Source organism: Cuculus canorus, chromosome 19 (genome assembly GCF_017976375.1).
Source record: "Cuculus canorus isolate bCucCan1 chromosome 19, bCucCan1.pri, whole genome shotgun sequence".
Classification (NCBI taxonomy): domain Eukaryota; kingdom Metazoa; phylum Chordata; class Aves; order Cuculiformes; family Cuculidae; genus Cuculus; species Cuculus canorus.
In genome coordinates, this window is record NC_071419.1 from 5,118,811 (window position 1) to 5,141,870 (window position 23,060).

The window sequence follows — 23,060 nt, forward strand, 5'->3', positions numbered from 1 at the left end:
GATGGGACAGTATGAATCTTATTCAGTTTAACCCTGGCAAACACTGGTTGTGTTCTGGTTTATGCTCACAGGCGTTGTGGATCCTGCTGAATTCCACGTTCCCTTGAAATTTCATGGTGGGGGGTCCTGCAGTTTTGCCTGTCAGTATTTTCTACTTGTTGTTTAAAAGGTATCATCCTCTAATTGCATTGACTGTCTCCTCTTCTGCTGCTGCAGGGGCAAAAGCATGCACCCAGGCACCTTCTCCAGGCACCAGCCATTGCTTTGTATGCCTCTGCCATGCCTTCCTTATCTTCACCTCTATCCCATCCCCTTTTCTTCTTAAACTAAATAGTCCTAAATCTTTCTAATCTCTTCTCATAGATTATTGATGCTATTTGTTGCACTTTTCTGGATCTTTTCCATTTCTGCTCTATCTTTGCTGAGATGATGGGGGGGGATGAGGGCAGACTCCTGCTGAAGGTGAAGTTTATAAAGTCATGGCAGCTTTTTCAGGTTTGCCATCTCTCCCTGCATTGCACAGACCCGCTGGCTTTGGGGAAGGGGATGGTTCTGCCCATCGCTTCGCGTGTGACCTGCCAACAGCAATCCCCAGGCTGCTTTGCTGAGAGCTTATTTCTCAGTAAGACCCCATCCACCAGCAGAAGGATCCGTGTTTTTCTCCCTGTCTGCGTTGGAGTTGTCACAGTAGGTGAGATCCACAGTTGTGTTGCCCAGCTCTTGCTCTTTTTTTCCCCTCTCCTTAGCATTTCTCAGCCATTGCTGGGACTCAGAGAGCTATTTTTGAGGCTCCCTCAGGTCTTGATGCTCCACAGTCCAGAGCTTCTCTGGACTCTCTGAACGCAGAAGCGATGCTGCTGCTCTGCCAGGTGCCTTAGCAGCATCCCTGGGTGATGGGGAGTGACTGTGTTCCCCCTCCTTGGCTCAGTCCCACACGGGCTCCACTGAGCTCCAGCTCTCTGCAGTCTCAGCAGCTTCTTGTGTTCACAAATCCAAACCTACCAATGGGTGCACGGGCTCCTGTTTGAATGGGGGAATGGCCCAGTTTGTACAAAATTAATTGGGCTCTTGGGAGACCTGGTAGGCCAGGGGGTGGCAGGCAGTGGCCCCACTGCCTGTGATGTGTGTCCTGCTGTTGGGGTGTTGGAGAGGGGCAATCCCCTTTACCAAGTGGTTTTCCCCACTTATGCTCATCCGGATGCTTTATTAGTTAAATCAGTTCATTTTATTCTTCTTGCAAAGTGACTGGTCTATGATTCCCTGATTTTATCCTTTGGGTCTCCTTCAGTTGGGATTTGGGTTTCACTGTTTTTCTAGCCTGCTGGTGGTGGGACTAATGAGATATTTATTTTCTTCCCATCCCAACCACAAGGAAATGGGTCTTTATGTCCATCTGAAATGTGCTGCACACTGGGTTTTCTGCCAGCCAGACCACAGCTGGGTCAGTTTTATCAGCAATGGAGCTAAACCCTAGCAAACTTTAAGCTGGGGACAAAAGACGATTTGGCCCCATGGTAACAGAAATGAAGGCTGAATGACCTGCAGAGGTGCAGGGACTGCTCTTATCATGGAATCATTGAATAGTTTGGGTTGGAAGGGACTTTAAAGATCATCTAGTTCCAACCCACCCCTGCCATGGAGAAGCTCTTGCAGAGAAGTTTCTCTTGTGGAGAAGCTCATCTGTGCCTCTTCTTCCAGGCAGGAGATGCAGAGATATCCCTTCTGGCTGCACCCCCCCATCACCTCCCCACTGGACCACATGGTGGCCTCGGGGACACAGACCAACTGGGCGAGCTGGGAGGCTGATCACAGGTCCCTGGGGAGAATGGTTCCAGTTAGGTGTGCAAAGATAGGTGGGCAGGAGGATTCAGACTTTGTGAGCTTTGTGCCTTCTTCCCAGCGCTCTGGATCTTCCATTGTGGAATGGAGACAGGACCCTGACCGAGATTTCAATCCTTCCATCTCACCACACATTTTATTTTTTCTCCTTATTTCTCAGTTAAGTCCAGCTATCCGTAAGAGCACAGGGGACACCCCCCCAAATACCCCAGCCTGCAGAAAAGCACTGAAGACCAAAAGAAGCAAAACAAGATAACAAAGCTGGTAACAGCAATTGGAGGAGTGACTTCCAGGATGGGGCTACAAAGAATTGAGCAGCTCCAACTCCTGCAGTGGGACCTCTTGGCCCAGGTAGGCTGACACGGCTGACAAGGAAATTAGCCTTTCACAGAGCTGAAGGCAACCGCTGGGACAGCTGCAGGGGGAGAGAGGTGAGAGAGCAGCCACTGTGGTCACCACGGTGCTGGAAATGTCATGTCCATCCAGAGCATTAGTTTTGCTCTTCCATTGTCTGTTCTGCTAAAGAAAGCTTTGTTGGCAAAAGGGACTTCATGGGAAGTTTATCTCCCTGTTGCTAACTTCATGGAAAAAAAAAAAAGGCAATAATAAAAAGAATCCAACATAAATTCCCAGGCAGAATCAGGAGGTCAAGTTTGAAAAACAAAAAAAAAAAAGGAGGAAAAAAAATACATTAAACAACCAACAGCACCGGCTTGACAATGAAGAGAAGCGCTCTGGGCTGAAAAATAATGGTTTGAAGTTTACATCATTATCAGGGCTACGTGCCCCACATTTACAATGCTCTCTGGCATGTATCCAGGCTGGGACTTGTGTGGCATAATGGAATTGGCATGAGGGTGGGCCGGTACCTCCTTCAGGGACAGAAGAGCCGAAAAGGAGACTTGCACGAGATAAGGCAGCCCATCACCCTGCACACTGCTGAGAGGGACGGCGGAGGGACTGGGTGAGGATTGCTGGTTCATCTCTGTGCTGGCTGCCAGGCTGGCTGCGGTGCTCACAAATGAGGTCCAGAGGGTTCTGTGTCTTTCTTGCCCCATTGCAGAGGTGAAAAGGCCCTTTTACAAGAGGGCAAACTGAGGCACAGAGAGTCCTGCCTGCCCCAGGTTAGCTTTCTGCACTGAAAGTGATGCCCTTCTGTAAGCAAACACAGCTCTTCTCTCCCGCATGCATCCTCCGTGCTGGCCTCACTCGCTGCTCAGAGGGAGCACTGCGTTCCCCCAGCCTGGATCCTTTGCTCCCATGTATTCTTCAAGATCCAGCACATCTCAGTCAGCCTCTTTATTCACTGCTGGTCTCCCCAGGTGGGTTTGCCTACACAGCTCATTCCTGCCGCGCAAGACCTCCACTATTTCAGACCGTGACCCTCTGCATCTCACCCAGTTCCCTCGGGTCTCTCTCCCCCATCTTTTCAGGTCTGTGTTTTTGCTGTAAGCTGTATAAACTGTATGGTGCTTCGATAATGTGGGCAGATGACACTTTGGCTTGGGCATAAAGTCTTCCCACCTGGGATTGGCAGAGATAGGAAATCAGAGAGCTGGGCTGTCGTGTCCTGTTACATTTTTCTCTGGGTGACCTCTGTTTCCATAACACTATTTTTATTATTTGACTTTGGAATATTGATTTTGATTTCCTTTTTTTCGAGTCATTTTGGTTTCACTTCTTTCCTACAGGGAGTGATTTGTGTCACCTTCAACTTTTGCTTGGTCTGTAATGTGGGGCGGAAAGGGTCACTTGTCCATGGAAAATGCCCTGGAAGAAAAGCTAGGTTTTAAAGAGCACTTGTGTGGGAGCTGAGTTTGCTTCTGATGCTCTGAATTAGGCAGCTCCATCCTGTCCCTCCTGAATACCCCCAGTCCACATGGTGATTTGTCTCTCTCTCTGAGAGATCCTCCATGGAGGTGGACATGACCTACTCGGTGATGAAGAAGGTCTGGAGATGGAGGTCCTCTGATCTTTGTGGGCAGCAGGACCAGCGTCTGATTGAAAGGGAAGGTTTGCCATGGAAGTGTGTCCATCTCCTAGCATCCCTTCTCCAGCGGTGACCCGTAATGACACTTCAGATGAAGGAAAAATTCAGTCATACCAAGCAGAGTCTAAAGTAAACTCCCCACAGACCTGATGTGCCCAGCAGCCTATACCATGATGCAACAAACTTCAACCTCGCTGCTTGCTCAGCACAGAGATGTTGGTCAAGGTCTGTAAGAGCTGGTGGCCACTGGCTGTGGGCAAACACACAGGTGCTGTTTTCAGTGGGCTGAGCTACTTCTCTTTCAGTTTTGCTGGCAGTGGACCACTGTGACGCAGGGAAATGTCTCCTAGCCCATCATCTTTGCAACAGCAGCTGATGTTCTGAGAAAAATCTCCACATTATCTTTTCCTTTTTTTTTTGTTGTTTTTGTTTGTTTGTTTGTTTTCCATTTAATATAGCTCTAGCTATATTTATATTTAATATAGCTCTAGCTCCAGTGCCTGTCTACGGCTCCTGTGATGCAGAGTGGCACTCGCCGATGTGCAAACCACCCTACTGCAATGAGCTTGGGACCATCTGTGTCTCTAGGAAGATGCCCTCAGAATTTGTAAGCAGAAAGAACTGCCCAGCATGTGCTGTTTCCTGGGTTCTGAAAGAAAAGAGGGGTCTTCCCACCTGTCCTGTTCTCACCAACAGAGACTCCAGAGCCAGAATATAACCTACAGCACATGAACCAGAACGGGCTTCAGAATTCCTGCTCAGAGCTGCTTTTCTTCTTCAGGAACAGCAAGGATGATGGACACATGATTTGGTCAGCGGAGTCAGCAGCTGAGATCCAGCCATGCACAGCAAAGATCTTTATTGAATTACCTGCCACTATCTCAACAAGCTCCAGAGGAGGAGCTATTGATGTGAACCTCAGCGCATGGCGAGGTGAAAGGACAGCCAGATGTCTGACCACTAAGGAAGTGCTGACAGAAATACCTTGAAGTACCAGATGCCTTGTTATCCTCTCCCTTTGGTGTTAGCCAATATATATTTTGTGGTGATTCACATATTTATTTCTCCACCGTGAAATATAGTTCCCGGTAGAGGGGTAAGATTAAACCAGAGAAAAAACTTTATGACCTTTTCTCCTTCTAACCTGACCTTCCTAATTACTTTAAATGTACGAGGGGGTTGTCGAAAGTTGTTAATTTCTCTGGTTTTTGCTCTTCTATAATTCCAGGGGCTGGAATTCTTCTCAGCCTTCATCCTTGGATGTATGTTATCTTCCAGATATATGTTGCTTCCTTTTTACTTACTTCCACAAAAGATTGCAAGAGCTTCACTTTAAGCTGCCACTTTAATGGATAGAATCATAAAATAGCCTGAGTTGGGAGGGACCTCAAAGATCATCCAGTTCCAACCCCCCTGCAATGGGCAGGGACACCTCCCACTGGATCAGGCTGCCCAAAAGTGTAATTGTTTGGGGGTTTTTTTGACAAAAAATGTCCCAGTAGCCAAAGCATCTTTGGGTCTCACAGGGAGTGATAGGTCTCAAGCAGCCAAAGGATCTGTCAGGCTTGGATTCCTGAAGCCAACAATCATAGAATCATAGAACAGTTGGAAAGGACCTTAAAGATTATGCAGTTCCACCCCCCTGCCATGGATCAGGCTGCCTAAGGCCCATCCAACCTGGCCTTGAACACCTCCAGGGATGGGGCAGCCACAGCTTCCCTGGGCAACCTGGGCCAGGGCCTCCCCACTCCCATGGTGAAGAAGTTCTTTCTTATGTCCAGTTTAAATCTGCCCCTCTCCAGTTTATCCCAGTTGCCCCTCATCGTATCACCACAGGCCCTTCTGAACAGTCCCTCTCCAACTTTCCTGTAGCCCCTTCAGGTACTGGAAGGTCACTATAAGGTTTCCTCAGAGCCTTCTCTTCTCCAGGCTGAACAACCCCAACTCTCTCAGCCTGTCCTCGTATGAGAGGTGCTTCAGCCCTCTGATCATCTTTGCAGCCTCCTCTGGACCCATTCCAACAGCTCCATCTCCTTCTTATGTTGAGGATTCCAGAACTGGACACAATACTGCAGATGAGGTCTCCCAAGAGAGGAACAGAGGGGCAGAATCCCCTCCCTCCCTGCTGGCCACGATGCTTTGGATGCAGCCCAGGGTAAGGTTGGCCTTCTGGGCTGTGAGAATGAGCCGTAGGGGCACAGCCTAAGGCAGGGATGCTTGCTCTAGGCAGATAGCAGGGATTTGTGCTGAGATTTTCCATATTTGCTTTTGGTGCTTCATCCCTTTCAGAGATTTGTCTGGGGAGTGGAAAAAAAAAAACAAGCCAAAAATCTGTGACCAAGCAAAGAAGGGACCAAGGAAAGTGTTTCAGGGCTTGGATGTCCCACCTGCAGATAGGGATGAGCCCCCTCCAGTGCCTCCTGGTCCCCCACCCCTGCACTCCAGAGCCAGCACTTTGCTGCCCTCTAGAGCAAACACCCAAACGTCCCTTTTTTTAAAGGAAAGAGCTGGTGAAAAGAGAGCCCTTTCAGTCAAATGCCAGAGTGGGACATTGCTGGCTGGTCCAGAGAAAATCCATCCCTTCCCGGGCTCAGCAGTGCGGATACAGGATGACACCTCCATGGGGGGCACCAGCCTGGTACTGTTAGCTCTTGCACCAAAAAACCCTGCGAAACACCTCAAGGTGCCTCGAAGAAGTGAAGGTGGGGATGTATCCAAAAATCAGTCTCTCATTTGTGCTTTTTGCCCATATGAAGTTTGATGCAGCCCCTTATATAGTTTTCCAGGGGACTGATACAGAAGCTCTGACCTTGCCTACTTCATCTCCCAGCTCTGGTCCTTTGTGCATCGCTCCTCTGACTCTCCCACCCAGAATCTGTGTCCCCCATGATCATGCTGTTTTCTCCTTTTTTTTTTTTTTTTTACCAGGTTGGAAAGGACCCACTGGATCATCGATTCCAACCACTCCTAACAGTCCCTAAACCATGCCCCTAAGCACTTCATCCACCCGTTCCTTAAACCCCTCCGGGGAAGGTGACTCGACCCCCTCCCTGGGCAGCCTCTGCCAGTGCCCCATGACTCTTTCCGTGAAGAATTTTTTCTATCCTGGCGGAGCTTCAGGCCATTCCCTCTTGTCCTGTCCTCTGTCACTTGGGAGAAGAGCCCAGCTCCCTCCTCTCCACAACCTCCTTTCAGGTAGTTGCAGAGAGTAATGAGGTCTCCCCTCAACCTCCTCTTCTCCAGGCTAAACAACCCCAGCTCTCTCAGCCGCTCCTCATAAGACTTCTTCTCCAGCCCCTCACCAGCTTTGTTGCTCTTCTCTGGACACACTCCAGAGCCTCAACATCCTTCATGTGGTGAGGGGTCCAGAACTGAACACAGTACTCGAGGTGCGGTCTCACCAGTGCCGAGTACAGAGGGAGAATAACCCTCCTGGACCTGGTGATCCAAGTTTCTGATCCAAGCCAAGATGCCATTGGTCTTCTTGGCCACCTGGGCACACTGCTGGCTCATGTTCAGTCGGCTGTCAACCAGCACCCCCAGGTCCTTCTCCTCCGTGCAGCTCTCCAGCCACTCTTCCCCCAGTCTGTAGCACTGCATAGGGTTGTTGTGCCCCAAGTGCAGGACCCGGCATTTGGCCTTGTTAAACCTCATGCCATTGGTCTCAGCCCATCTTTCCAGCCTGTTCAGATCCCTTTGCAGAGCCTCCCTACCCTCCAGCAGGTCGACACTTCCTCCCAGCTTAGTGTCATCTGCAAACTTGCTGAGGGTCCCTTCCCTGAACAACTTCTCTCCTCCCCACTATACTGACGCCTCACTACTCTTTTTTTCCACCAGTGAAGACCTTAGAGGAGTTGCCTCCACTAAAAGGAGATGAGAATCTTGTCCTTTTACTGTATTTGGCTTACATTATTCTTTTTTTTTACCTCTTCCCCAAACTTTCCATGCAGAGGGCTGAGTGTGGAAGGGGCACACCGGGTCAGTCTGGTGTATCTGTCACTTGGGCTCCTCATCCATAATGAAGAAAGGCTTTACAGGGTGCTGGGTGGGTCTTGCAATCGCACTGACCACCACCGTTATCGAGGCCGTTGCTGGTCCAGAAGCCATGGTGCAAGGAGGTGGCTGGCTAAATTGTATTTCCTTACATAACCCCAGTTATTTGCTGCTACAGAAACCCACTTGGACAGCTGTATTTGGGGGTGAACGGCTGCTATGAACTGGCATGTGTGCAGGGACAGACACTACATCACCCCAGCCCTGGTCCACAGGCTGGAGGAGAGCAGGAGACCAAGAGTTGGAGGAAGCCACGCGGGAGAGGAGAAGGGCACTAGAGGGCAGGAGAGCTCTTTTCTCCTTGCACGTCTCAATAGTGGTGGCATTTCTGGGATGATTTTCCTTGTTCAGTGGGTCAGTTGCAGAGTTGAGTGACTCATTGCAGGCAATGCCCCCGAGGGGCTGCAGTTGGGGTCTGGCAGCCTTCCCACAGGAGGACAGGGCTGATGCAGATTCACTCAGAGGGGTTTGTGCACAGAAACCTGGGGACTGCTACTGGCAGGTTTGCTGCCAGGTAGCTTCTCCCAGTGAAGAAACATTTGGGGAACGAAACTCCAGTTATTAGACCGCCCCTTAGATGTCTCTTGCTGCAAGGTGAACTTTAGCACTGCACTCTGATCTGATAGCAAAGCAGGTACCCACTTTGATATCACAACCCAACATATTCTCTTTTTCCTGTCATAGCATTGGCATGTGAAAAATCATCTCTTTGTAGGATGCTTCTGTATTGCTCTTTCTTGAAGGTAACCAGCTACCATTATCTCCTTTCCTCTCTCCCCAGCCTGCAGCAAGAAACATCCCCACAGGATCTCATGTAGCTCCATAAGCCACCTCTCTCTTCACAGCTCTCCTCCCACTCTCCTGACTCGGGCTCTGTCCATAATAACACATTCACACTCACACAATCAGCTCTGAGCTGTTTTTTCCCCCAGTTGGCTCAATGGGATGTTTAGAAGCATCAGGTTTTCCTGGTGTTGTGAGTTACGTGTTAATACAGAACGCGCAAGAGAAACTCCAGCATCCCCTGAAGACGATACATCAAGGGTAGAATGGGGCTTTTTATATCAGAGACTATGAAAAACCTTCCAATTTAGTAGATGTTCTGTTCATATCACACATTATTGCACACACACTCCTTCTTCCTTGCCCGAGTCTGAAAGCAGAGGGTGTAAGAATAGCAGCTTCTTACTTCATCCGTCTGCTTCCTGTGTGTACTCACAGTCAGGTCGGCTCACATTAGCATCACCCACCGTGGCTCCCAGTTACTCTGGCTCACTATTACCAGTGAGTCAGCACAGCTCAGCGTGGCTACGAGACAGCCACCTTTTACGCTTGTGCGAGAGAAGAATCTGCCTCAAATCTCTTCTGGTTAGATTATTAAACAAATGCGCTCAGGAACTCTCTACAAGCCTCTCGAAAACAAAATAACGAGAGAAAAATGCATGCTCTCCCTCTAAGAGATTTCCTCCTACAGCCTGTGCCCAGCCCCAGGTGTGCGAGATGTTTAAACAAGCTGATGAAGTCACTTTAAAAGTTGTGTGTAAAGCTTACAAAAATAGCAGCCTCATGAATGATTTATTTGCTAGAGGGGAAAGCAAACAGCCTCTGACGGCTCACCAGGCTTCAGAGATTTATTGGCCCGTAGCACTACCTGCAAGTCAAGGTACTACTGTGACGTTTGTCCCCAATTAAGTCATAGAAATGAGTTAATTTTCAAATAGGACCATAATCCTTTTATGATTGCCTTGGGCCATCCCCACGAGCTCTCTCTGCTGTTGCTCCCTGCAAGAGGGAACCCCCTTCTCCCCCGGGAGATGCCGCTGCTTCTAGACCTCAAACTAAAATAAGGTCAGCATGGCAAACGCAGAGCTGCGGGTGCAAGGCGGCCAGGAGCTGGAGCACAGTGCTTGTCTGCAGCTCCTGCGGGGCTTCCAGCAGCTGCAAGGGCAGCCCTGGATTCACCTCAACCCAGACTGATGTGTGTGATGGATTTGGGGGTTTTGCAGGATGCTGTGAGGATGCTCTGTGGCAGTTTGTCTGAGTTACAAACCATGTTGTGGGGGGTGCACAAATCCCACGCTCAATCCCCTTTGGTTAAGTTGTGATTTTGCTGTTGCTTTCCCTAAGAGGAAGGTTCTGCCGAAGGACCAAATTCAGGAAAACGCAGCTATGAGGCCTGATGAGTTGCCGAAGGACCAGGAGCTTTGGTGGGATGGGCTGTGGGCAGCGTGGCACAGTGGGTCCCTGCTCTTCCCAAACCTGCATACACAGGATTGCATTTGGAGAGGAAACTTCTTTTGGGATTCCTTGGGTGAAGGCCCCAGGGAGAAGGGCTGGGCCAGCAGCAACTGTCTGGTGCTGAGCATCGCCACCAAGCTGCCCAGGCTTCCAGGGCCACCCATGTTCTGCTCCTCACCCACCACAGCGACAGCTCTGGTCCTGCCTGCCATGGAATCATAGAATGGTTTGGGTCGGAAAGGACCATGAGGGTCACCTAGGCCAACACTCTTGAGGTGAGCAGGGACTGCTCTGGACCCTCTCCTGGGGGCACTGCCAAGAGCACCCAGACTGCTCCCTGCAGGACCCCAGACCCATCCCTGCAGGACCCTATGATTGCTCCTTGCAGGACCCCCAGACCCATCCTTGCAGGACCCTCCCCAATTGCTTCCTGCAGAGCCTCCCCCACTCAACCTTCGAGGACCCCAGTCCCATCCCTACAAGACCCCCCCAGTCGCTCCCTGCAGGACCCCCAGACCCATTCCTACAAGACCCCCATTGATCTCTCCCTGCAGGACCGCCTGATTGCTTCCTGCAGGACCCCAGATGCATCCCTGCAAAACCCCCTGATTTCTCCCTGTAGGACCCCAGACCCATCCCTGCAGAACCCCCTGATTTCTCTCTGCAGGACCCTCTGACCCATCCCTACAGGACCCCCTGATTTCTCCCTGCAGGACCCCAGACCCATCCCTACAGGACCCCCTGATTTCTCCCTGCAGGACCCCAGACCCACCCCTGCAGGACCCCCTGATTTCTCCCTGCAGGACCCCAGACCCATCCCTACAGGACCCCCTGATTGCTTCCTGCAGGACCCCAGACCCATCCCTACAGGACCCCCTGATTTCTCCCTGCAGGATCCCAGACCCATCCCTACAGGACTCCCTGATTTCTCCCTGCAGGGCCCCAGACCCACCCCTGCAGGACCCCCTGATCGCTCCCTGCAGGACCCCAGACCCATCCCTGCACGACCCCCTGATCGCTCCCTGCAGGACCCCAGACCCACCCCCGCAGGCCCCCCCCCCGAACTCTCCCCGCAGGCCCCCCCGCCCCCCGCTCCCCGGCGGTGCCGCTGCGGGCCGGCAGGCGGCGCTGCGGGGCGCGGCGGGGCGGCCTCTCGGCTGGCGGGGGCGGGCGCTGCCGAGCCCCGGATCGCGGCCGGCCGGCAGCCGCCTTCCCCGCTCGGCCGGGCCCGAGCGCCGCGGCCGCGACATGTCCGGCAAGATCGAGAAAGCAGGTGAGCGGGCCCGGAGCCCCGAGACCGCCGGGGCCCGCGGGGGCTGCCCGAGCGGCGGCGCCGGGCCGGGGCGGGCAGGGCCTCTGTCAGCGCGGGGAGGCGGCTGCGGGGCCGGGGAGCCGGGGGAGCCCCTGCGCTCCTGCGCTCTTCCTGAGCTCCCGGTGTGCCCCTGGGCAGCTCTAGGGTTGCTCCTGCGCTCCCGGGCAGCTCCTGGGCTGCTCCTGAGGTCCTGGGCTGCTCCTAGGCTGCTCCTGAGGTCCCGGGCGGCTCCTTGGCTGCTCCTGGGCTGCTCCTGAGGTCCTGGGCTGCTCCCGGGCTGCTCCTGAGGTCCCGGGCTGCCCCTGGGCTGCTCCTGAGGTCTTTCTGGGCTCCTGAGGTGCTCCTGGGCTGCTCCTAGGCTGCCCCTGAGCTGCTCCTGTGCTGCCTCTGGACTCCTGAGCTGCCTCATGGCTCCTGAGCTGCCCCTGGGCTCCTGAGCTGCTCCAGGGCTGCCCCTGGGCTCCTCCTGAGGTCCTGGGCTCCTCCTGAGCTGCCTGTGCTCCTGAACTGTTCCAGGGCTTCTCCTGGGCTCCGCCGGAGCTGCTCCTGAGCTCCTGGGCTGCTCCTGAGCTCCTGGGCTGCTTCTGAGCTCCTGGGCTGCTTCTGGGTTGCTCCAGAGCTACCCCTGCTTCTGAGCTGCTCCAGAGCTGCTCCCACACCCCTGAGCTGCGCCTGGGATGCGCTTGGGTTGTTCCAGAACTGCCCCTGCCCCTTGTCTGCTCCAGAGCTGCTCCTGGGCTACCCAAGCACCCTATGCGCCAGGCTTTTTGTCTCCTCCTTTGCTTTTTTCCTTTTTTTTTCCCCTTGTTTAAGTTTCCCTGTACCCCAGCTGTCCTCTCCGTGCAGCAACGCATCAGCAAAGCCAGGGCGCTGCAACGCTTTGGGGCCTACACGCAATGATCAATTGCAACTTCTCTAACTTTCCTCTTCTGATGTTTGTGCAAGACGAGAAAAGATGAGGCTGTGGGCAAATGTCAGAGGGAACTTGCTCATTTTTCCCCTCCTTCCTGCAAAGCTCTCCCCTCTGTCTGGGATGCTCATCTAGAACCAGATCGAGGGGAGGCTGCAGGGATCTCCTCTGCTCTCACAAGGAAATGCTGGAGTGCGTATCAGATCGTCTCTCTGTGCTTCTGGAGTTGTGTCTGGTTCTCAGTTGTCACTTTAGGTAGTTGAATGCCCCTGTTTTTCTGTGTAGCGGGAGTAGTATGTTTAAAGATTCAATTAGTGTTTTGCAAATCAAACAGTGAAGTTATTTAGTTTAATTATGTTGCATTTAATTAGCAGAGAAAAAAATCAATGCTGTTATGTATTTTTTATTGTAAGGAATAGCTACGCAGTTTCCTACGGGGGAATGCAGGGTAACAGTCGGAGTCGGGTTGTGCCAAGTACAGCGTTCAGGCTTTCCAGGAGAGCAGCCACCGATTTAGGAGAGGAGTAAAGTTGGTAGCAGTGCTTTCTGGTTTTGATCATTTGATCCTGGTTCATTCTGGCTTCTATATGAGTATGTTCTCCTGGGATATGGGTTCTGGAGCAGCCTCCAGGGAGAAGCAGACTTGGCTGCCTGGCAGCCGGCTTTTAAGCGCAGTACGTAGGCATGTTTCCAGCTCTCAGTGCTAAGTTACTGTCTTGCAAGTGTGCATCGCATCATGGGACAAATGTTATTCCAGAAATATCAGAGGTTAATCTGATGCACAATCCCTTACATAGTACCGCAACGTAACGCTTCGCTTTGGGATTCTGGCTGTGTTTTTTCAATGCTTACTGGTATATCGCTGCAACTGTTTGTCCGGGAAGCGGGCAACAGAATAAGGAACGTGTTAGCAGTATATATATAGACCTTGGGCCAGCTCTGCGATAATTGCCACTTGTTTGTGCTAGAGGTGAATTTGGCTTGGGATTTTAGTAAATGCTGATTGCGCTGTAGACAGTAATTACAGATGTATAAATAAGTGATCACGTTTTGTTTATTCGCGTGCAGTAAATAACCCTGTGAGAATAGTAAATATAACTCCACACCAGCGAAGCAGCATGAAGAGTTCAAACACGGGAAGATGACTCTGTAGACAGACACAAACGCGGTGCGGTTCTATAAACAATAGAACAGAAAGGCCAAAAATACCGTAAAAAAAATCGTACGCTGCACGACCTAGAGACCTGACCTTGCGACACACTGAACTCCCAGTGAAGAACTCAAGACATCATGCGGGATCCGTCCTCAGGTCAGTGCTGTAAGAGTACAGTTTTGAAGATGCAATGGGTGAAGCCTTGATGCAGAGGCGTTCTTTCTCATGACCGTGTACCGTAGTGATGATTTGTTGAACAAGAGAAACTATAAATCTGGGAAAGTGTCCTCTTTCAACTGCTTGTGCTTTCATTTCTTTAAGAAGGTATTTAAATAAAAAAAAATTAAATCCAGTCCAAGCATAAACTGGAGGAGAAGAGACAGGGAAGGGGTGGGAAGGAGAGCTGGAAGCCAGCTGTTTCAGTGCAATACAGTCTTGATCACTGTTTCTGAGTGCTTGAATTTCTGATTGACACAAATAGTTCAATTAATAGTGTCACTGAATAAACACAGTCTGAAATACTGCAGAATTCTAGGGTAATATTTGTCAAAATGTGTACAGTAGCAGAACAAAGGCTACAGAGTCACGAAACAAATGCTATGAGGTCTAAGGTCAGTGTATTTGTGTACATTGGAATTTGTTTTTTTTCTTATGGGAACGGAAATACATGCAAACCCCATTACGTTGTAAATAAAATAGGCTGTTGCCTGATAACAAGCCATCTTCACAAACTTCGGCATTGGCTTGGGTTTTGGTTTGACTCCTGTCCATCTAGTCAGGCTGCTGGGAAAAATAGCATTACCTACAGGGTAGAACTCTGGAGTTCTTAACATACATCTGCTCCCTAGGTCTTTAAATGAAACACCTTGTTGGCACTTAATAAAAGACAATAATACATTATAAGAGATAACAGCTACCATCCTGTCCAGCAAGGAAGAGCAGACAGGGCTCCCTCTGGAGCCTCTCAGTGCAGCTCTTTAATCAACAGAAGGGTCACTGTAAAGCACTTCAGAGCACTGCGTTGAAGTGAGGAGGAGCCATCTGGTAAAGTAGAATAGGATGGTACTTTTTTTTTTCACTTGTATTAGACCCGCTGGTTTTGTTAGGCTCCAGTCAGGAGGCTTCCAGGTACTTTGTCAGAGTAGAACCCTCATTGACTTGAAGAGAAGGAATGGCATCTGATGTTGTTTTGTCTTTACTCTGCAATTGTGACCTTTTGTCTTCGCTTTCAGAAAATATTTGCTCTCACCCTAGTTAGTCTTATCGTTTTGATCTGATATCCAAAATAAGGATGCTAAGAAAGACTGGAGAAGGTCGCAGATTCTGCTTGGGTTTCCTGTTACCATGGCAATACATGAATGCCTGTATTTATTTACCTGACGGATTACGTGCTCCAGGGAGTTGCACAATTCTGCGTCATTCGGGGAGAATAAGGGAGCATTTAGACACCATCAGGTCCGAAACAAAAGCTCTTCCATGAAGCAGGTCCATTCAAGAATCCCCTTTATGAATACCAAAGACATACGAGTGCCATAGTCTGCAGGCTTATTCTACTCGATGTTTGCAATCTTAATCTTGTAATTTCTTGCAGGGTTTTCATTTTTTGAAAGCTTGCTTTTTCAATAGCTGTCTGCTACAGGTTGTTTGAGATAACTGTTTCAAGCGTTAGCTACCTGGAGTGCCGTCAGTTATCTTTGTGCTGCTCAGGACTCATCTGGATGTATTTATTCCCAGCAGACTGAAAATGCTGTTGTCTTCACCTTTTACTCATAAGTATTTGCCTGATAAGCAAATTCACCTCTGAAGTCTTTACTATTGATGGTATAAACAGCTAGGGCTAATCCCAGGAGAAGTCTGTTCTTCAGGAAAACGGCAAAATAGAAGAAACAATTCAGGAGGCTAGATTATTCCCATCTTTATAGGAACTTAATGTTTGTCTGGAGTCCTCTATGTCAATTTACATTGTGCATCTCTGAATGGTTTTGTATTAACACGAGGTTTCCTAGGGATCTTATTTTTGGAGAGGATATGTTTTGAACCGCCATCATCTTTTGGATCATTCTATGGAAATGATCTTGCATACTTCTTACACCTGAGCAGTTTTCTGCAGTTTCTCTTTGTCTAAGTTATACTTAGATCAGTTACTAGACAGAACTATTTCTTGGTTCACTTGTGCCTTCGCCACAGTACCACGTTTTTCAGTATAAGTGAGGGCTTTCGAGATCAAAGTTTTGCAGTGTAAGTGCTGGTGTATGGGTGATTTTCAAACAACGTAAACATTCTCTGTGAAATGTCCTGTCCTCGAATCTGAAGATTAAACTCTTCTAAAGACTCGCTTCACAATCTTAAAGGCAATACAATTCCAGTTCTTCCTTACTTGGACTTTTAGCATTTACTGCATCTCTTACGGTACACTGCTTGGATAGTGACGTCACTTGTGTGTGTTATTGTAACTTGTTTTAAAAGCATCAGCAATTCAGTCGAGGTTTTTTTGCAGAGGCAAAATCCTGTTACAAGATCATCATCATTTAGTGTTTCCAACAGAATGGCACATAGAGCAGAATTCTGCAGGTTTTCAAGTCGTCGTAGAGTTGGCAGCTGTTCTGGTGCATATCTTCAAGACTAGAGGGTTCAGAAATGTAGCCTACAGGATAACTGCTGCAAGGTTGAGATGGTCATAGCAGTTGTAAGAAGGAGGTGGACATGGAGTAGAGAAAAAAAGACAGCTGAAGTCTACTGGAATGTGAAGCAGCTGGGTTGTGCCTGAGTCAGTGAAAAAGCAGAAACTGGAAACAATTGCTAAATTTATTTTCAGTGCAAGCAATCGGTTTCCTTAAACCGCAGTGACTAAATATATCTATTGGTGTGATTTTTATGTGGTGATAACTCTTACTGGCTCTTGCTAACCTCTTGGCAAGCAGAGAGATGAGTGGAAGTTCACTGTCAGTCAAGACCATAACACAAATGTCCCTGATTTAGGTCTGTTGCTTGACTTGCAGAGAACATCTCCTATCTCCTGTTGGCTGTCAGCACAGCTTTCCTTGTTGCATTGTATTGCGTGGATGGAAGAAACGTGGCTATTTGTTTCTAGGAAAGGGAGTCAATCTGTAACTGCTTTTTCAGGTTTCCTTGGGGTTTTGTTCATCTTTCTGGAAGTTTTGATTTGCAGTTAGTACCTCAGCTGATATTCCAATGTCTCTGTAAGTGCAGACAGACTCTGATGCAAAGGTGTGGGTCTTTTTAAAACACATATACATTAACGCTGTATTTATCCCAAAGCTGAAAGCCTGTGGGTAGAATTGGCAAAATGAGCTTTGCTGTTGACATACAAATCCTTTGAAAGGAGAGCATTCAGTTCGGAAGCTTACAGCATCTTAACTGCAAGTGGAGAAATATAAAGATTTAACTTTCTAGACTTGATTTTAAAGAAACTAGAGAGATGTTCTACTTTTCCTTGGCAGAGGCATTTGATGGCTAATCAGATCTAAACCAAGCAGTCAATCAGTACGTGTGTTACAGGCGGTCTAGGTAGTTCTCAGTTGGGTTACTGAGAGGTGAATTGTTTGTTTGTTACTGTCACATTTGGAAGATCCTTGTACAAGGCCTTGGCCAAGGTAAGATAGACAGAGTGCATCTCCTGTCTTTGTGCCAGATAAAATTCCAGAAACTATGTAATATATTAAAAACAACAAATTACATGTCAGAGCTACAGGTAAGGTGATTTAATAGCCGCCTTCCACTCTCCTACTCCTCACCGCACCCATCATTTTGCATAGTTTGAATACGTGTAGAGGATATAACTTGTTCCATTTTCCAAGGCAAATCATCCCAACGTTTTTTTGCTGGAACTAGAGATCTGGAGTTTTGGGGTCTTTTGCCAGTTTGCAAAGCTATTGACCTCTGTATTGTTGCTTAGTTATGAAAAGAATCATTTTCTGTGATCTTCCTGTGGAGACTTTACATTATCTGGAGGAAAGCCTGTGTGTGGAGAGGATCCTTCAGCTTCCCATATTTATGATAGAATAAGCCTTTCTCCCTGAAAACAATTGAAAGTGCATTGTGCTGTTAGTGCCTGAATATTTGGGAAATTCTACTGTTACATCTGCTTTTTTTCTTTAGTAACACTAGCAGACTATAGGATTCAGCCATTGTCATGGAAGCAGTTTGGAAGGGCTATTAAACTCACTTAGCTATTGCGACAGTATTAGCTGTGTTATTGTCAGTTTTATCTGAATCACCAAAGCTTGGCTTTCCTGGTGTACAGAGGAGAACATCACAAGTGGCCATGTTGATGGAGTGATTGGAAAGACCAGAAAAGAAGTGAGAGGATGCCCAGTGCACGGATGTCAGAAGAGGAGGGAATGGTGGGCTAGTATGCGTGCAGGAGAGCAGAATGGGAAAAGACAGACTGATGCCAAGAAGGGAAAGCGGGCAAGGAGGAAGATCCCAGCAGCTTTCACAGGAGTCTCGTCCAAGGCAAAGAGACAGAAGATGAATTTCAGCAATCCGGAAAAGCTGCAGGAATCCTGCAGGTTGGGACGTGCTGCCAAAGGAATGTTCTGCAGTTCTGCTATTCACATTACTGCAGCCTGACAAGTTTACAGCTGTATTAACTGACCCATAGCATCCACTCTAAAAAATATATTTTTTTATCTCTTCTTATGATGCGTGACATTGATACTGATAGAACAACTTCATCTATGTGAAAGAGAAATGATGTCCCTACGTATTCTGTGAAGCAATCAGAGAAAGCTGATGGATCAGACGATTGGTCTACTTCGATTTGCATTGCATATTTCAGTTAAAGCTCATCAGCTTTGAAACAGTCTCTTGATATTAAATCTGTTTGCTATTTTAGTTGCTATTATAGTTCCCCTTCTCTGGAGTTTGTAAGATAATGTTTCCATGTTGAGAGCGAAGAAGAGGTGCATAGAAACAAGTGTAAGAAGAAGCCATTCTGCATCAGAGCATTAACTTACTCAGTTCTGTGGGAGATAAAATATTGATGGTATTTGAGAGAATAAGTTTTCCAACACTTGCTTTCTATTTTATCATACTTAGGCAAATAATCTGAAAGATTTGGGAACTGTCAAGAGTTGGATGGAGAGTCTAAACCTTGGCTAGCATTTTAGTTTCACATTTCTTTCATTTTCTTTATTCCCCTTTTATACCACTGAAAGGGTCAATTGAATACTGTTGGCACCTGGAGAAGAGATTTCTTAATTCTGAGGCTAAGGCTCTTTAAATTAAACGAATGCATGTGTTGTCCCATCTTCCTATACCTGGGTAGCAGTCTCTGCTGCTGTGTGTAGAGCTTTTCTGGTGTCATGGAAATACTGTGCATTTTGTGATGCACGTTAACATCTCTGTGTGGCCATCAGTGCCTCCAAGGAAATATTGAATCATTCTTCTGCTGAGGTAGAAAGGTTAAAGCTTGCTTGCACTCTCATGCTCTCATTCTTTCTCTCTGAAGGCTTCATGTGGGGATGGCTTTTGTTGCTTACTTGACATATAAATGGGACTGGTTCAGTGAGTATTCTAAACAAGATCTTTAATTTCATCCCTCACATGTACAGAAATCTTGGGTTTTGAAAGATAATACATGAGAATTTTCTTTTTGGGCTTCTGGAAAGAAAGGCAAAAACCGGTAGAGGTTAAAATCGAAGAGCAGTTACTCATAGCTGGTGAAGTTGGAGTGAGGACATACTGCAACTTGGTTGGTTGATTCAAACTTGATAGAATTTTACCAAGAGACTGAGTTTGTATCTATACTTGTTAAACTGTAGTTTGCAGGTAATCTTCAAAATGAGAGCAAAAGGCATCTGTTCACGATGTGCAGCACACATTGTTTATCCCCTTTTGATATTTTTATTGTGCCTTTGTGTGCCGGTCTGTCCTGTCCATACTGCCCGAGAGGTAGCCAAAATAGCCTCAGGAATGATTTCCATATTTAGAAAGTTTCCTTTGCGAACCAAACGTCATGTAATAAAGGGCACCCAGGGAAATCAATATTTTAATTCTGGTTGTGTACTACATTCCAACTAATTCTAGACAGCAGTGCTCAATGAATTCATCTGTCGGTGAGCTTCAATTACCAGGACGTTGCTGTTTAAAATGCACTTTTCCTTGGTGATACATTTATCCTTACATTTTGGGCTCCGGCTATATTGTTTGTCAATTTGAGTATGGAGACATAACATGCGGATGGTTTTGCTTAACAATGCAGCCTTGCATTTCATTATTGGCAGCAACACATGCTGCAACTTTCATACACAAAAGTTAAATATCCCCATTTGGATATATTTTTTTTTCTATCTTAATTTTTTAAGCTTATGTTCTCTGCTTGTCCGATTAGAAGAAATTTAAACTGAATTATAGACAAGAATAAGAAATTGGAGGAACTAGGGAGGTCTACCAAAAGGTTTAGTTAGAGCTCATCTATAAATTTACAGGGACTTAGAGTAAATGTAGGGCACTGGTTTGTGCAGGAGTTGTGTTTGTCTGTATAAATATCCTTGCAAAAGGTCACATGAAATCATCTGTTAAGTCTGGTGCCAGAGTTTTGATGGAGCATGGTGAGAATGGTGCAGTGGTTGGTTTTACTCTTTTACTGCTTGGAATTGCTTCTCGGGGCTACTATGTGAGAGACATTTGCAGTACCCAAAAAAACATTGTGCATCTGAAAGTCAGATGCCCGTTTTTCTTTAAAAAAAAGTTGTATCTTTATGAGCAATACCCAGGAGAACATAACTGACAGAAACTGAGTTGGGGAGTTTCTCTGTTTTCAGCTGAGTTTTTCTGCTTGCTCTTTGTCACTGGAAATGGTGACATTTCTCTCTACTGCTCTGTCAGTCTGGTCTGTTGTAGTTTACAGGAGAGACACTTCAGAAGGTTGTAGAACCACGCTGTTAAAGTGTGCTAATGAATATAAGGAATGGTATTTTAAAGTACATTGTGTGCAATGAGCTGGCTCTGAAATATGGCCAATGTTGTGATATTCAGGTGTACAGGATCCCTGTAAAGAAGAACCACTGAGGCTTGAAACTTAGCTTGATGTGTCTGCTTAGAGGTAAGCTTGCCTCTTATGTCTGTACCTCTCTTATTTAACACGTGGCACTTCTCATAAGGAAATAGCGATGGCTCATCCATCCCCTGTTAGATGTCTTGCACCTGTTGGCCAATTTCAGTCAAACTTTGCGGAGGAATCAATATTAGAAATGTACTTAAATTTCTTCACATTATCTGTAGAAGACTGAGTAGAACCAAAAATAGTGCCTTCGTTATGGCAAAAAGGAAGATGTAGTGGCCCCATGCTCCATTTGGCCATCCAGTGTCAACTGGTACACACGTCATTTCAGGATCACTGACACACATGGTGCTTCTTGTTCACGGGGTGCCAAGGGAGATGTGAAGAAGCTGGATGTGTTGTGTTACAAGAAGAACAGATGGATTCTCACTAGTTTTGCCGCTCATAGAAAAAGACTTCGTAAAAAAAATAACTCGGATGATGTAGTTTTCTGTTTGATTATTTAATGAAGGTTGTGATCTTATGCTCATTCACCTGCATGGGCGTTTTGTCAGTTTAAACTTACCTCATCTTAGTTTATCTTGCACTGTAGAATTCACAGGAATGAGACAAATCTGACTGTATTTTGAAAAAATATGAGAAAACAATGCAGTGAGCTACTCTAGTTTAACCTCAGCTGGATTAACTGATGCAGCCTTCAGGTCTAAGAATGAACAGATATAAATTCTGTATTGCCTAGAAACTTCTATTTATTTCTTCTCTGAACTCATTGGACCAGCACACTTGTATTAGTTATAAACTGATTGTGCTATTTAAGCTCTTGTCTCTAAATTTTTGAAGGTAAGATAAATGGGGGAGTCATCATCACTGGAGGGATTTAACAGATGTTTGGATGGGGTGCTTAGGGACATCATTTAGTGTTGGCTTGGTAGTGTGAGGTTTAGGGTTGGACTCTGTGATCTTAAAGCTCTTTTCCAATCTAACTGATTCTGTGATTCTTATATACATAAGAAACTGATGGTGATTTTGAGAAACTGTTTCAAAATCGCATCTGTACTGAAACAAACACTATTTTTTGTATACAAAGTCTAAAATATTTTTTATTTATTTATAATTTTTGTTCTAATAATTTCTAGTCCCTCCTGGATTCCAGCAGTTGTCAAAAGGATTTAATACTGGTTTTATTGGTTTGGAAATGTCTGTCACTGGACACTATGGGAAAGCCTCTGGAGACTGTGACTAACGTAGACACCGATGCCTAGAATTTATGAAGCAGAGTTTGGGAGAGATGAATCCCAGCCTTGGCCGGATTTCTGTCCTGTTGGGAAACAGTTCAAAGAGACTTTAGATCTTGCTTGAAACTATAGTTACATGATGCTGGATGCATTGATTTAGTTAACGCCTTGCTGCGTGTTTGGTTGAGGCAGAGCTGAGGAAAACATTTCTTCTCTGCCACCCTTGCTTTGGCACGCCTGCTTCTCGCAGCGCTAAAGCAAACATGCTCTTTGGCCACAGTGTTCACCCCCTCCAACTGCCTGCACTCTGGGGAAGAAACCAGGATCTGGAGAAGACCCCCTGCCTCTGAAAAAAAATCCCATCTCGCATGCAAGTCACTACTGAGAAAACTAAAAAAAGAACCCACGTACCACAACTGGGATGCCTGTAAGAGCTCCCTTAGTATTAATCCTGCTGCTGGAGGCGGGTCAGGGAGCTGGCAACATTTTTATCTAATGAAGCAGACACTAGACCTTTTAAAGTCAAATTTCTTTGCTTTCTCTTGTGCTACTCAGCCCAGGGAGATGCAAGGTATCATATTCCATCAGTTGATGATTTGGTATCCGGCTGAAAGGTAAAAACAGTGATAAAACATTGCTTTCCTTTGCTGCTTGAATTGTGAACTAGTTTACCTGGAATGAGGAATGCCAAGAAAAAGCAAACCCCTTTGGAACAAAGCAAATAAGTGTGTCTTCTGGGTACAGCTCAGAGGAGTCGGTTGAGAGCAGTGAAGGGTGTGTTGCTCTTGAAAGCCAAAGTTTAATAGTAAAAGTGCAGGGCAAATTAACCCTTAAAAACTGTGTAAAGAGAAAATTTGATTCCCATTACTGTCTGTGTATATTCCCAGGTAGTCTTTAAGCAAAGATGGTTTTGCCCTGTCTGTCCTAGGTGAAAGCACTTCTATAAATTATTTAAATATGCATTGACAGCTCTTACTCTTTGGTTTTATCCTGAATTACAGCCTTGTTCATTAGACCTCAAAGCTGAGGTGTGCATTTCATTGTAATACTTCTAGGGCTCCCCAGAGACATCAGGTACACCACAAGTGATGCATGGGAGAACTTCCTTGAGCTTCCATTTGGCTGGCAGCCTGAGGAGCACCAAGATCCAAGGGATCAAAACCATCATTCAGACCAGACATCGGTGCAGCCTGTGTCATTGCCTGGGGTTATCGGGATTACTGTGGCTTTTTACAATGTGTGTAAGGAAAAAATGCTTACCTGGCAGTTGACCACAATTATTTGTGCTCAAGGTTCCCAGACC

At 47.1% G+C, this 23,060-nt stretch overlaps 1 protein-coding gene and 1 long non-coding RNA gene across 2 annotated transcripts in view; both read left to right on the forward strand.

Moving 5' to 3' along the window:
- The first annotated feature begins 542 nt into the window (after positions 1-542).
- On the forward strand, positions 543-3,233 carry LOC128854119 (uncharacterized). Its single transcript, XR_008453021.1, has 3 exons — positions 543-691; positions 2,000-2,190; positions 2,660-3,233. It is a non-coding gene; the product is annotated as an uncharacterized LOC128854119 (long non-coding RNA).
- Positions 3,234-11,262: 8,029 nt separating this feature from the next.
- Positions 11,263-23,060, forward strand: part of RAPGEF1 (Rap guanine nucleotide exchange factor 1) — an 87,066-nt gene continuing 75,268 nt past the window's right edge. The window contains exon 1 of the mRNA XM_054083919.1: positions 11,263-11,393. Coding sequence (XP_053939894.1) covers positions 11,369-11,393 — 25 coding nt within the window. The 5' untranslated portion in view covers positions 11,263-11,368. The remainder of the gene's footprint in view (positions 11,394-23,060) is intronic.